Below are 16,366 nucleotides of genomic sequence, written 5' to 3' on the forward strand. Positions count from 1 at the left end.
GATCATGTTATTTAAAGATATAGATGAAAAAAAAATCTATAAAGATATCTTCCAAAATAGATAAAAAGATATTACATATATCTGGAATCAATCTTTAACAATGTAATATTTATTAAATAACTGAATAATCATCAATAGTCTCAAAGCAAGAATAAAGTTAGTGGTCAGAATTGTATGGTCAAAAATGATTAATCAAAGACTTTTTACCAAATGCATTTAAAAACTTTATAACATACATTTTCAAATAACATGAGGATAACAAGTCTGAAATTATTCAAGAGTTCAGTCCACAAAGCTTTTCAAAATACTATAATATTTAAAGCAGTCCTTCCCCCCTTCCTAACTGAACAAGCATATCCAAAGTGAAAGCTATCGTATAGTATGGATGATAGCTTTAAAATTTTTTGAGCAATCATATATCCATTTATGAATAAGACAAAAGAATAATTACGTGGGTGAATCTTGACTACTGACTGATGTAGTACGCTGAGGTTTGTCCACAGGAGAAGCTGACCTTCCAAAACCTCCAACTAAGTTGCCAACCGTAGCAGGGGGAACAATAGGAACAGGAGCACCTTAGAAAAAGAAATAACTATGCAAAATTATGTTAATTAAAAATGTGATAAGATACAATTTAGAGAATCTAGATTTTACATATATTTATACATTTATTTTTTGAAGTCTAAGAGCATAATCTCAACTACTTTACCACTGCACATATTGTTGTTTGATATTCAGATGATTTATAAATCAGCTAAAAGTTGCTATTTTCTTAAGAATTCAAAACTAAAAGCACAATATCCTCAAATGCTCTTACTCAGATGAATTTTTATCACAATAGTTAAAACAGAAGGGGGGGAAAAATTAGATTTCTCTCAGAAATAACGAACATATTAATTTTCTTTTAAGTATTCAAATTTAAAACATCTAGATGTTTAATTCTCCCATGAATACAATTAACCCTGCTGTTCTGTTAATTAAATCCATAGAATAAATGCATTGTATGCAGAAATATCAAGCATGTTATAATATACTATCATGGGCCAACGATTTGTTTTTCTTTTACAAGTGTATGTGCTTAAAAGTTGATCAAGAATATCCACAGCCCCTTTAGTTGAATTATAATCTAAGATCATTAATGGTTTTTCTCTTGTCAGGTCTGTTGCTAATTTCTTTGTCATGATGCAAAGTGCTCATAAGAATAACATTCTTGTCTTTTTTTTTGGAATGCAGTTTACAACTGTTGTGTCTTCTGTAAAATAAATTAGGGAGCAGTGAATTACTTTGTTTAGCATTTGTTCAGGAAGTTCTGATTTATTTTTGCTAATGATGCTAAGCATAGTCATTTTCCATTTTAGAAGAAGTTGTCCTAAGTTGCAAGATGAGAAAATATCATCACATGTAATATTGTGCCCCAAATGCCCATAAGTAATATCACACACTACTCGCATTCCCTGATTTTAGTCTGTCTTTCACCTTTGTTCTTTTCTAGTGTAAATTTGTGTTTTCAGTGCATACGAAGTTTTACTGTCGCATAAAGTCTGTATTTTGATCCCATATTTAGATGGCTTACTTGGTATATACTGTTTGAAAGGACATCGGCCACGAAATCCTACTAATTGTTCACCGACAGTAATATTTTCATTCGGATTATATAATTTTGGTAGAATTTTTATCCACTTTTCCCTGATCTCCCACACTGCAGCTAATTTATCCAAATTTTTTTTCTTGACGAGTGGATTTATTATCAAAACGAATAGCTCTTGATATGGTGTAAAATATTTTTAGGGACATTGTCGCACGAAATATATTACTGCCACTTTCTTTATCCCATAAGCTTTTTGTTGATTCTCCATATGATTTATAAGCAACAGTAATAATCCAATATATGCTTGAAAAGTTTTACATTCAATATTTTCCCATAAACCCTCTTTCAATTGAATACTATCTTAAATGCACTTTTTACGTCTGATATCCTTGACGCTGCATATCTTTTGACCTCTGAAGTAGTTTTTATAATATTAGCAATGGTTGATTGAGAAGAATGTGGCAGTGGATCACATTTCCACTTTATTTCAAGATTCTTGGTCTGAATACTCACTTTATAGTTCATTTTTTGAATATTGGTATCAAAATCGTTGTCAGAATTTTCATGCTCAATTTCATCACCTGTATGATTTTCATACTCCGATATTTCTTTGCTGTCAGAAGCTTCTATTAGTTTAGCTATATCAGCGTGACTCAAATTTCTACGATTCACCATTTTTTCTCTCACATTCGCAGGCACAATTATTTTAGTGTATCAGAAAGTGAAATACAGCAAAAATAGAAACGTTGTAATAAGAGCAAAGTGATTGGCCCTCTGCCAATCGTATCAACTTTTGGACCTTGCAAGCGCTTTCTTGTCATGTGACAAAACACATACGTCGATGAAACAGGTTTCAAAAATGGATAAATTACAAAAACTATTGTTATTCTTTTATTTTGAGTTATTCCAAATGAAATTGAACATATATGATTAAAAATAAATGTTTTTTTAATTTTTTACATTGGGTCATATTGACCCGAACGATACATTAGGTATAAATTGAAAAATATTCCTTCGAAATAAGAATAAACTTAAATCCCTCTAGGAGTTCGTATTTATATTATTTACCAAAGATGTCAAGAAGATTCATGAAAATATCCTTGTATTATATATTTTTACGAAGGTATAAATTTTATTTCGGGTCATTTAGACCCGAACAGAATAGTAGGGTCAAAAGAAAGCAAATCAATTTGTGAATTAATGTTTAGCTACAATGTTAATGTTAGCTACAGAATTAATGTATACCTCCAAGAGAGACTGGTGGGCGATATGCAGGCGCATTAGGAATTATAGCTGGAGCTGGCATTGCCATAGATGGTGGTAATGTTTTAGGTAATTCAAATCCTTTGAGTTTCATCTCAATGAGATGCATGGCAACTGCAAACTCACTGGCATCCATTTTTCCATCAGCATCCCTATCTGCCAAAGCCCTAGAAAGGAACTGTATACTTAAAGTATGGACAAAAAGTTTGATATGGTAGCAACTTTTTTAAAAAAAATCTTCAATGCTAAAAGATTATGATACACATTACATTAAGAATTCAATATATCTTAAGATAGTTAGAGAATCAATATATCTTATAACAGTTAAAGGATTGAATTCTTTTTTTTAAATGCATATTTTATGGCTGTATATCAATTTGTGTAAATTAAAATAATCTTAGCCAAGAGTTATTAGTTCAATTAGATAATCAAAATAATATTTTGAATAATAACATTTTTAAAATTTTTTTTATTTATAGCTAATTAAAAAAACAAATTGAGTAATGAAAGTTCTACTGATAAGAATGTTCACATAGTAATTTCAACAACACCTTACCCCTTTCATTACAATTTTTTAAATACTACAAACATGCTACAAAAATCTCCTACTGTAATTATGATTTTTAAGCTCATTAATTACAATCCAAATTATCAATTCTTTTGTCCGTTTAATATATCAGATTATTGCATGTTTAAAAAACACTAAAGCATACTACAAAAATCTCCTATTGTAATTATTATGATTTCTAAGCTCATTAATTACAAACCAAATTATCAATTCTTTTAATATATCTGATTATATCTGATAAGTCAAAACACCTACAATTTGTTATATGGTTGTACAAAACCACAATTTTAATTGATGCCAAAAGAAAAATCATATTGACTTGTATTGTTATTTATGATTAAAAATATCAATATTAAATATGACTAAAATATTTCAACCACATTAGTAATAAGTTAATTTAAAATTAAAGACTTCTGTTTTTAAATGACAATTTTTTTTAGGGAATATAGCATATTCTAAATTTAAATTTGGCAATAAAAAAGAAAATTTACCAAATATGAGCCAAAATTTGGGGAGGTAATCCAGACATGAGGAATAAATTCTTTGCTTGTTCACCTAAAATGTACCAAAATAAAATAAATGAATTTCCATATAAAAAAAAACATATAAAAACCAGGGGAAAGCTTTTATTAATGCAAACTCAGATACATACCTTTTCTAATTTAATAGAAAATATATACTACTTCATAAGAAAGAAATACTTTATGTGGATTTATATGGGAGCTCTAAAGAGATTGGTTGCATGCAGTAATGGAATGCTAAATAATACAAAATAAGAATGGAAGATTTTCCATATTTTAATTAGTTTCATAAATGCCTTTAAATTGATCTTCAGTTGAAAAGAATTTATTTTTAAAATCATAAAAGACGTAGCTAATTGTATATTGAATGTAATAAATAAATTTTAACTATTATAATAAAATAAAGAAATTAGTTTGCAATTTTACATTTAATGAGGAAGTTTCTTAAACTATATAAATATAAGGTTATTTTATAATATTTTATTTAATATTAGATACAGGGTGATCATATTAACAAAGTTGCCACTCAAATGTGGGGAAAAAAAATCCCTGTGTTTTTCCTGTATGTATATTCAAGATAGGAGGAAATGTGCGAATAGCAGTTGTGCTAGTTATAATGGAATATGGTTTTAAGATGCAGAAAAAGCAAGGAAAGGAAGCAACAATTTAACATTATTCAAGACGGCATATTAAAAGAAGGTTTATATTTGTATACAGAAAAAATAAAATTATCTTTATTATCCAGAATTAACAAGAAAAAATTTATATATTAAGGGACAGACATTATCTCTCATGCTCTTAAACTGTCATACAAAATTAAGGACTTGGGTGAAATAAAACATATTTGTTATCATGACATAAAACATTTTTGTCATAGTGATACAAATAATTTAATGATTACTTAACCCAAAGCCTTACGAAACAAGACTACTTTTTTTAAAAAATTATTTTCACTAATTCAAGTATTTGGGCATCAATTTCTGCAGATTTTTCAGCCATCAGTGTCGTGGAATAATCCTTAATAAATAAGATATGATATTTCTGCATGGTAACATAAAACTATTTCACTTTAAGTGAACATATTTGAAAATATTTCTGATATATCATTAAATACATTAAAGGATGAATGTGACACAACTGCTATTTTAATGCCCATAAAAATTCAGCTATAAATTATTGTTCTTGAACGAGAAAGTTCAAAATAAGTTTATTTTCAGACATTATAGGACTTGTCATATCACCTTCTCCTTCATTCCTTTAGATAAAAAGTCTAGTATTAAATATGGCTTTTTTTACCTGACATGGCAATTTTGTTTCCCATTTTTATCATGACTAATAAGTGCCTTTTTTTCTATATTACTTAGACTTATCAAGTAGATGCACCAAATGGATTTTACAGAACTTATCAAACCTATTCAGAAAAATCAGAATTGATTTGTTTTATTCATCCAATTCCTATTAAATAAATTTTGAGAAGCTCATTGTTGAAAAAAATTCTTAATCTACTCTGAATAAGCTCACGATGTCTTAAAAGATAAGGACACCATTCAATAAACTTATGTATGAATGACTACATACCACCATTATGCATCTGCAGATTGAATGTTGCTATTCCCATCAGAGAGATGTATTATAATGTTTCACATAATTACAGAACTCTCATGCATGCTCATTAGCTGCAATTTGGGAATCTTAAAGAGAAAAAATACCTGCCTCATAAATCGAAACTGGGAAAAGGGGGAGAGAGTAGAAACGTTGCGAGTTACTGCATTACACAATCGTTAATAGTACTGTTTTGTTTCAGAAAGCGATGACCACAATCTTGAGAGATCAGCATGCTTTAGATGAGGAAAAAAATAAGAAATTTAACGTTCCCTGTTTTTATGAAAATTTTAAATATTCCCTGCATTTTCCCAGTTTTTTTTAGAAGATTTTTCAATTCCTTGTGTTTTCTCAGTTTTCCAGTGGTGTGGCAACCTTATATTAAACAATTGAACGGTTTATTCTTCAATAAAATATGCATACAAGCGAAAGCTTAAAGCAAGTAACTATAATATTTTTAAGGTGCGTATGTGTGTGTGTGGGTCTACCTGTAATGTATCCATTGATAGGCTTCAGTTGAAAGAACTTTTCATCATATTTTAATTTTGCTTCTGGACGAATCTTCCAGATGTCTCCTGATGCAAGATGCATTTTGATGAGATGATAGTACTACGACATAATCTAAATTCTTAACACAGCAAAATCAAAGCTGTAAAAAACAGTCTTGTTAGAAAAAAATTACATGATGGAGAGAGAGAGAGAGAAAAAAAAAAAAAAAAAAAAAATCCACTGATTTTTAAGTATGATAAAACAACTTATATATACTCATATTTTATGGATAAAAACACAGATTTCTGTTCTTAAAACACTTGCATTTTCAGTAATATAGTATGCTTTTGAAACGAAATTTTGAAAACTACTAATTTATATCATATGTAGGCGATTGATTTATTTTGATTGTTTACAAATCTAGCAACTATACTTGATAAGTTTACTGTTGCCTACAAAAATGACAACTTTAAAAAACACAATTCATACTTTAAATCAGTTCTTAAGAAAAAAGTCAACTTTAACATTTTTTAACCAGTTTCATAAAAGACATATATTCAAACATAAAAAAGAAATATTATACATGAGTAAAAAAGAAAAAGTTAAAGAAAAAATGCAGTACACAAAACACATCTTCAAACCCAATTTTAAATGGGTCTTGTAAATACATAATTTGATGAAAATATTGACTACATGATATAAGCATTATGCAATAATAATTTATAGATAAAGAATAGCAGAATTCAATAAATGAATTACAAAAAATATATATTTATATATAAAGCACTGCTTTTCTTTAATATTTCATCCAATTTTTGTTGAATGAACTGAATTGCTCATGCCTGAAAGCAATTGTTTAAATTTTGTAAGTAAAAATGAATTTGTAGTTTGATTTTATTTAAGAAAGTGGAATTGGAATGAAATAGAAATCAATACATTTCCCTTGATATTTATATTGCATTTGTAATGACATTCCATTAAAAAGCAGATATCAATACTTTGCTTTAGTACAAATATGAAAACCATTTGCTTAATAAAATGAAATAATTTATTTTTGGGTTTATATACTACATGAATGTTGTTTCATGAAAGAATAAAAATAGAAATTAGTAACATTAACTTTTAACTACATAGGTTAGAAAATGATTAGCACTTATAGGTTAACTGTTATAATATATTATGTTAGGACATTACATCTTATGAATAAATCTGAATTCTGATAATAAACGGAAGTGAAATATAAATTAAGAGGTAACTTATACTATATCAATGTGAAGATACACCAACTTAAAATTCTACATCATGCAACAATTTCTGTAAACTTTCAAGTAATCTTGAATAGTTTAGTGTTAGTTAGTAAACAAACTTGAAGTAAATTACTAATTTTTAATTAATTTTATAAAGGATTTAACTTAAAATTAATTTTTTCTATTATATTTGTTACAACCCATATTTTCATTCACAAAAATTTAGATAATTATAATAGAACACACACGCTTAAATTTATCGAAAGTCAAATTAAAAAATGAGTGATTAATGATATTTATTGGAATGAAATAAAACTAGTTAAAAAGAAATATTCATTTTAGGTTTTATTTTGAGCAAAGAAGATCAGTTTTTTATTTTTTTATATGTTTGTATATTATTAACTAAAGCAAAGATGAGATGGGCAGAATTCCCTTTTGATAGGTTGAATTCAAAATCTGATACAAATCCACTTTTTCAGGGTCAAGATTTCACATTAATTTTAACCTCCTAACTATTTTGATTTTTGAATTATGTTCATGTACACACTTATAGGGACATAGTTTCCAACAAATTTTTGAAAGAAATGAATGAAGAAATTGGGAAATCTTACAAAAAAAAAAAAAAAAAAATTGATTATTAGAGTTCTTTCTTATTTAATATGAATTCTTGGAGGAAAGAAAAATGATCAATATACTACTTAAAAGTACTATATATACCTAAAAGTGTACTGAGGTGTTTTTCTTTGTGAATATACTAGCCAAAGCTTTTTAAGAACTCCCATTCAAATCTTTTACATTTTATTTTTAATGGATAATACAACATTAGGGAATGGATCAGCTTATTTGATAAACATCAAAACTATTTATGTCTACATCTCCCAGCTCTAGCTACAGCTATTTCTTCATTGCCTTAAATAAAACTGTAGAGACAAAAATTGGGATTGTGGAAATTTTTTAAGTAATTCTTTTAAGAATTCAAAAAGTTTGTAATAATAACATGTTTAAAAAAATCAATTTGAATGGAGAGAAAAGATATTTGAAATTTATCTGCCATAATTTTTTTTATCTATCATTAATCATATTTCTTTATTAGTTATTTTCAAATTTCATCTCGAAAAAAATCTGCCAAAAAAGAAAAGTTTTAACTGCCAAAAACAAAAATGTAGAGCATTTTATTTCTTACAGTTCTTTTCTCATTAGATGCTTTACTGGTGGGGAAAAGAGAGAGAGAGAGAGAGAGAGAAAAAAAAAAAAAAAGGAAGATAAGATTGCTTTATAAATAAGAGCACACCTCAATAGTAGCAACTGGGAAAAACAGAAATACTTGGAAGGAGATAAATTTTCTCAGGTTAGAAAAAGGCAATGGGAAAGGAAAATTTATTCAGTGGGTTTTCAGGCATCTATTACGAATGCCATTCATTCAACTTATAGTTTCCACTATATTTAGCTGAATCAATAAACTGTTAAGTGAATAAGACATCACATTTTTGTAGACTTTTCTTTATCTTTAGGCTAAGATGGTATCATGGTTTATATTAAAAAAAAATGCATTCACTATTTTAATCACTCATTGGTGGAATTAATAGGAAAATTGAAGCTTTTCTATTATAAATGAATAGGGCAATGAATAGTTCTGAAAAGAATCATCTCTTATTGTTACTTCCTTGATAATAAATATCGAAGTTCATTTAGCTTATTTCGCTATGAGAATTCTCTGACTAAATGGTAAAAATTGGTTATGGGTAAACCAAATTCAATAAAACACAGTTTTCTCTCAACACTCTTGTACAATATGCATGATAAGAAGAATTGCTTTGATGTAACTAAATTATGCAAACCCACTATAAATCAGCGGAATAGGTAAATTATATAATTGTAAATTAAATTTATTTAAAAGTAAAATAACTGAATTTTACAATCAACTTTATTAAGCTACAATTATTTCAATAATAAAATATTACCAATCACAATTGATGAAAAGAAATAATAAACATATGCGATATAGTATTCATGTAATATATTTAGCTACTCTAGAAGAACTTATCAAATGTGCCCTAAACTTTTAAATAAATTGGTACCAAAATTTTTCAGATTCTACCTTCAGTACTATGCAATCGGGAAACATATATATAAATATTTTATTTTCTTCATTTTTTTTTCTTTCACCTGCTTTTCACAGTAAAAATAATTTAATTTCAAAAGCTTCTCAATTTGTAATAGTTTTTGGATAAAAAAGTCGTGAAAAAATATTGATTAAAATAGTTATTCAAAGAGTATTCATATATTATATTACATCAACCCCTTGACATATGAATTTACTTAACTTTCTAATTAGATGAAACTTCCTATTTGGCACTATTATTTAAATCTTTAGAATAACGCAAAGAATGGTTCCACATAACATCCACGGTTGTTGCATGTTATACAGACATATTGATATTTTTTACAGACATATTTCAACATTTCAATGAATTGAACATAAAGCATCAAGATACAAATAAAACAATTATCGTCATGATGGATCTCATTCACGCTTTTGAAGCTGGATTGCATGTTTTAAGAACGATATTATTAAAAAAAAAAAAAAAAAAAATTCAATTACAAGTAAGATTTAGATGTAGATAAGAAATCAGGCGAAGGAAAAGTTATTGAAGAATTTATTTCCATAATTGATTTGTCAATCTAGGAAATTTCATCCAGATTTTCTCAGTTCAAAGATATATCAGAAACGCTCAAGTTTATTATGTACCCAGCCTGATGTGACTTCATTTGATAAACTGAACTTGTCTCAATTCAATTAGTTGGAAATTGAAGAATTTAAAATGCAACAGATTGATTTCCAGTCTAGTTGAATATAGATTCAAAAATTTATTGAAACAAGAAAAAAGTTGGAATGGATTGAAACAGAAAGATTAACAAGTAATATATGTAAAATTGCCAGTAATGAAATTTTGGAAACATGGAATTTGATTCCAGAGACATTTAACAGTTTAGAGAAGCTGGTCATGCTATTTTGACCATATTTTCATCTAACTATGCCTGTGAGTCATTATTTTCAGGGATGAATAACATTAAGACCATTTGGCTTAGAAACTGTTTGGCAGATGACTCAAATTCAGCATGTATTCTATGAAAAGTAACATCTTGCAATCCTAATATAAGTTGTCTGCAACAAAAGAAGTCACACTAATGTTACTTTAATTTGAATTACACATATAATTAAAATCTTTATTACTATACAGTGCAAAATGCAATTTTTTGTAGTAAATAAAGAGTTGTTAGTATTTAGTTTTACTATTTTCCCAATAATCACGTCAAAATTATTTGATGGCACATCTGTACCTCACTAAACATTTTTTTAGAATATATGGCATGCTGATCCATAAAAGTTCACCACCCCTGCTATAGTTCAAACAGTCAGCTTGCACTCTTTAAAAGCAACCTGCTTGACTTGGCACATACAGTGGCTCAAAAAATTGAGAGTACAGGTTACTTTTACTTCATAAATCCGACTTTCAATATAAATAACACATTACCGGGAAGTGCAAACATGTTTTTATTTTTACAGATAACAAATGGTTTAATTTAGAGTAAAAATAAAAAAAAAATCAACGAAAAATTTCTAAATTGAAAATTTTCAGAAGCTTTTTAAATAAACCTACGCAGAATTTTGCCTCAAAAAATTGAGAATACACCAATGAAATTTTTACAATATCACGCATAGAAATAAAGTGTCACTATTAAATTGCATGTCTTTTGGCTCTTATAATGGCCTCTAAACGTCATGGTACCGATTTGACCAATTTTTGGTAGTATTTGATGATATTTTATCCCATTCTTCTTGTACCACTTGTTTTAAATGGGTTTTGTTTCTAATTTTGTGTTTTTGAACCACTTTTTCGAATATGGCCCACGAATATTCAATGGCATTGATGTCGGGGTACTGTGGTGGTGTGTGTAACTGCTATTTATGATGAAAAAGACACCATATTTTGAAATTACGTGTATTCTGTTTGGGGTCGTTGTCTTACTGAAAAATGAAATTTCCATCTAAACCCAAATTTTTAGCACTTTTCTTTAGATTGCTGCGAAGTATATCCAAGTAAACCGTATCATTTATAATGACATCTATAAAAAATAAATTTCCTACCCCGGATGAAGCCATGTAACCTCAAATCATCACGGAGTCACCATCATGTTTAACTGTAGGACGTAAATGTTTTGGATACAAAGCAGCATTAGGCTTTCTCCATACAGTAAGATGGTTGTCGCTGCCAAAAATGTTGAGGTTTCTTTCATTACTAAATATAGATTTCTTCTAAAGGTTATTGGTCTTCAATTGATGAGTTTTTGCAAACTTCCAATGCTTTTACTGAATTTACAGGTTGATGAATGGTTTCTCTCTAACAATGCTACTTTTATATCCAGCTTGTCTAATGGCATTTAGCACAGTTTCAGGACTTACACTTCTGACTATGATTTGAAAAGTTTCTGCAACAAGTTGGATGAACCATATGGTAGCAGCAATCTAAAAGAAAGTGTTAAAAATTTGGGTTTAGATGGAAATTCCATTTTCCAGCAGGACAACGACCCCAAACAGAATGCACGTAATGTCAAAATATGATGTCTTTTTCATTGTAAACAGTTACACACACCACCACAGTACTCTGACATCAATGCCATAGAATATTCGTAGGCCATACTCGAAAAAATGATTCAAAAATATAAAATTAGAAACAAAACCCATTTAAAACAAGTGGTGCAAGAAGAATGGGGGAAAATATCTTCAGACACCACCAAAAATGGGTTGAATCGGTACCATGACGTTTAGAGGCCATTATAAGAGCCAAAAGACATGCAAGTTAACAGTGACACTTTGTTTCTATGCTTGATATTGCAAAAATTTTATTGGTGTATTCTCAATTTTTTGAGGCAAAATTCTGCGTATGTTTATTTAAAATGCTTCTGAAAATTTTCAATTTAGAAGATTTTCCTTGGTTTTTCTTTATTTTTACTCTAAATTAAACCATTTGTTATGTATAAAAATAAGTTTGCACTTCCCGGTAATGTGTTATTTATATTGAAAGTCGCATTTATCAAGTAAACGTAAGGTGTACTCTCAATTTTTTGAGTCACTGTATATAGTTTCAAAGATGAGAACATGCATCTAGAAGCAAATTAAAAATTTATTGACAAATTAAAACTAAAGAGAAATTTTGATGTTTTAACAGAACAAATCCTGAAAACATTATAGCACAAAATTGAATTTCATATAATTTTACAAATTAAGTCCTTCAAGATGCTAATTTAGTTACAATGCAATTTTTCTAAATTTTAGCATTTTTTTAAAGATATTTTGTAACAAATTCTGTTGATGCAAAGAAATTCAAACCATTTTCTTCAAATATTTAATCACTTGATATATTTTTCATTATTCAAAGTAATTCTGTTTATCAACCGCACAATTTAGAAAAAGGAGAAAAATGTGAAATTAAATTATGGAAAAAGCAGCTTACAATTAGAAACAGATAAGTCAAACACTTATTTTTAACAACACAATGCCATGGGACTATTTCATTGGGAAAGTTTATATACACAATAAATTGAGCAAAAGTACGACTATTAAAATTTAACAACAATTTAATGTTTACCACAATTATGATCATAAAAGATCTTGATGAGGGAATCCCAAAAGTTTTATGCAAGCAATTGAATTGAAATTAAGTCCAGTGATTCACAACAAAACAATCAGCTGATTGCAAAGGCCACTAGTCATTAATATTTTAAGAACCAGCCTAAATAATACTATATAAAATAGATAAAACTTTTCCAGTGTTCAAATATGTATTAACAACAACAAATAATTAAATGAGATAATCATTAAGAAAAGTTAATATAAAATAATGCTGATTTTTTTAAAACTAAATTTCAATTCTCCAAAAATTTAAGCATTTTCGCATAAGGAAAAGTGAAACAAAAATAAAAACAACACAATTCATATAAAAATACTACTGAACTTGCATCTTCAGAGAAGTGAAAATGATTGTTTTCAACTAAGAATAAAATTTTTTTATAAATCGCAATCCCATAGAGAAAGTAACTGAAATTTTCTCTTAGCTAAGGACTTGATTTCAAAAATACAAAATTCAGGTTTAATACCAGACAGAAGGAAGATATTTACACTGAGAGGAACAAACGATAATAATTTTACAGATCAGTTGTTTTCAACAATCTATTCAAACAATTAATTTAAACGAGACTTCGAAACAAACAAAAAAAAAATATGGTCAAGTCCCAATTAAACGAATAAGTAATTATTCGACACTTTATATATAACAAAACTTATACTAAAACACAAATAAAAATATTTTATTAAAAAAAAGATGGGAGGAACACTTTCATTTACCTACAAAATATCCACAATTACAATGCGAAGAAAAATTTTCGCATATTTAGTTAACTTTTCATCGAAAGGATTAAAACGAACTACTTGAAATCATTCCAAAATAAAATATAAGCACAATAAATCAAACCGAAGATTCAGACAGAAACTTCAACCATCCACCTGAAGGATTTAAGCGGACCATGTTTGCAACTTGATCAGTATTAAGAAATTTTCACGGTTGCAGGTTTTGCACGTATAGGTCTTTCACATTCTTTTTTATTGATCGCCATTGGTTTTTCATTCTTTTTATTACTCAAGTTACGGTATTTTTAATATTAAGTTTATAAAGAAGTAAAATTATCAGATATAGAAAATAGAATAAATTGTTGCGTCTTTAAAATTGTTTTATTCAAAAGAATATTTTCTTCAAGAGGTGGCAACATCTAATTAGAATTGCCAGCCAGCTGTAGTTTGTTTGGATACTACACAATCATGGTGATTTTGTTCAAAATTTGAATTGAATGTTAGGAAGACCTCGGGATTCTGTAAGTTCGACTTTTGTGGAAAGTTTAAGGTATTAAAATTTGTCTTCTCGCCTGTTATTCTTTTTAGGATACATTTCTGGAAGATTTTATTGTTTGCTTTCTAATGATTTCTTTTAAAATTCTATTTGCATGTGGCTTTTTCTTTATTTTCCGGAGTCGATCTCTAATCAAATGAATATGATTTTTTTTTGCGACCTATTTTTAAAGTAAAATATTTAAATGTAATCTCTTTTGATTGGTCTTAAATAATCCGGTATAATTTTGTGTATTTATAATGATTTCTTTACGAGATTAGCTAAACAATCGGTAATGCGTTTGTGGTGTAAAATTTGCAAATCTCATTCTCAATTTATATTAATAATTTTTGAATTCATCTGAAAAAATAGTATTTTCGTACTTTGAAATTATTTTTAGACCAATAATTTTAAGATTATTTCAAAATCAGCGTTTTAATTAGTCTTGTATATATGTACTCAGTGGCTTATCACACTTTTAGCAGTAAGCAGTGGCTTGAATTTTTGAAATATTTCACTAATTCTCCGTATTGTTTTACCTGTCATATTTCTTCTTGAACAGAAATATCATTAAGCATATTTCATATATGTAAAATTTATATTTCATTTATGCTCTAAAAATTCCTATATACTTAATATTTAAGTTGTTTTCCTAAATTTTTTTTCAAGTATGATTGCATCTTATTGACTAAGTTAAAAATTATCTCTTGCCTCCTACAATATTGCTTATTTTTTATTTTATTTTGATTTTTAGATTGAATATGTATTTGACTGTAAAATGAATTTTGAATAAAGCAGCAACTGACATGTCAGCCAAATGCATCCATGCATAAAATTTTTAATTTTTTCTTTTATATTGTAATTTTGCTGTCTTCATTTGAGTTACTTCATATATTCAATAAATTTGTATACTTTGTGACAATTGCAGCCTGCTTTTAAAAAACTAATACCTTACCTTAATAAAAGAAACTGTTATTTCCAGTTGGGCATTTTATCCAAATTAAATTATGGGTAATTTATAGTTTAAATTATAATGAGTTTCTATGTACATTCACTTATGAGCTGTTCATAATGCATAATTTGTTTATTTATCTTTTTATTATCTTTTTTTAAAATTAATTATTACATATGCCTTCTTTTCATTCATGCAGGAATTACATTTCTGAAACATATTTGAAGCAATTATGAATAAAATTTGAATCTTAGAATTTATTTTAGCATGACTACAAATTGAATTGTTAATTTATGACTGATGATAGAAAAATCAAATGAAGTTGAGCATATTTTATTAGATAAAGAATAATTCAAGTTGACTCATACCGGCTGACAAAGAATAGACTTGCCAGCATAGAAGAAAAGTGTTGTTGGGTTAGAAATATTCCTTTATTATGTAATAAGTATTTTAAAATATACTTCTGATATAGAGGCCTATTTTTTATATGAAACTGTACATTTGTTTTGAAGTTTGTGTGTTATATTGTTTAGTTATGAATATTGTGTATGATAAAACAAAAATCAAGAAATGAAAGCATTTGTAAACATTGACCTTATACATCATAATTTTTTAGGAAACTTAAAAATTCTTAGGAAATCTTTTCTGTTTGATAGTATTTTAGTCAAAAATCAGCACAAATCAATGTTAAATTAAAAGTTATATATATATGTATAAAGTTAGAGAAAAAATTTAAAATATGAAAGAAATGAAAACAATTATGGTTTATAAAATGGTTGCTACTGATTATTTTCTCTACTAATATTGAAAAAAGAAATTCAAATCTATGCTGTTAATAGTTAAGTTAATAGTTATGCTGTTATAGAAAAGTTAAAATTCTTCTAATTAATAAATTTAGGTTGGTATCACAGTTGGGTAACTTTGTATAAAATATATTGACAAATAGTTTAAAGCAGTGCTTTGCTATTTATGTGTTTCTGAAAATTTTCTTCTTCTTTTTCTAGGTGTCAAACTGTAATCTCAGATTCATTTTTATTGTAAAAGAATGCTTGCTTGGATTTTCTTCAATAAAACAAAATGACAAAAAAGAAAAATAATAGACAGAAACGTCAAAAGGATGTGAATGATACTTCTGAAGAAGAACTTAATGAAACTCCTTTTCAAGGTATAGTACTTAATGAACATGTTTAAA

At 27.6% G+C, this 16,366-nt stretch overlaps 2 protein-coding genes across 7 annotated transcripts in view; one reads left to right on the forward strand and one right to left on the reverse strand.

The window, feature by feature from the left end:
• The window catches only part of LOC129963239 (intersectin-1-like), a 65,075-nt gene extending 51,108 nt beyond the window's left edge, over positions 1-13,967 (reverse strand). Inside the window, exons 1-5 of one of the 2 annotated variants that reach the window (XM_056077457.1) lie at positions 13,685-13,967; positions 6,031-6,191; positions 3,911-3,974; positions 2,834-3,018; positions 452-575 (exon numbers count right to left, since the gene is read on the reverse strand). In XM_056077457.1, coding sequence (XP_055933432.1) covers positions 452-575; positions 2,834-3,018; positions 3,911-3,974; positions 6,031-6,133 — 476 coding nt within the window. In that variant the 5' untranslated portion in view covers positions 6,134-6,191; positions 13,685-13,967. The remainder of the gene's footprint in view (positions 1-451; positions 576-2,833; positions 3,019-3,910; positions 3,975-6,030; positions 6,192-13,684) is intronic. The other variant, XM_056077458.1, reaches the window with a different exon arrangement.
• A 137-nt stretch (positions 13,968-14,104) lies between these two features.
• LOC129963240 (ubiquitin carboxyl-terminal hydrolase 45-like) overlaps positions 14,105-16,366 on the forward strand; it is a 41,943-nt gene continuing 39,681 nt past the window's right edge. For 2 of the 5 annotated variants that reach the window (XM_056077459.1, XM_056077464.1), the window contains exons 1-2: positions 14,105-14,237; positions 16,179-16,339. In XM_056077459.1, the coding sequence (XP_055933434.1) occupies positions 16,252-16,339 (88 nt within the window). In that variant the 5' untranslated portion in view covers positions 14,105-14,237; positions 16,179-16,251. Of the gene's footprint in view, positions 14,238-15,440; positions 15,591-16,178; positions 16,340-16,366 lie in introns of all 5 variants that reach the window. The other 3 variants (XM_056077461.1, XM_056077462.1, XM_056077463.1) reach the window with 3 other exon arrangements.

Source organism: Argiope bruennichi, chromosome 3, assembly GCF_947563725.1.
Source record: "Argiope bruennichi chromosome 3, qqArgBrue1.1, whole genome shotgun sequence".
NCBI classification, from domain to species: Eukaryota; Metazoa; Arthropoda; class Arachnida; order Araneae; family Araneidae; genus Argiope; species Argiope bruennichi.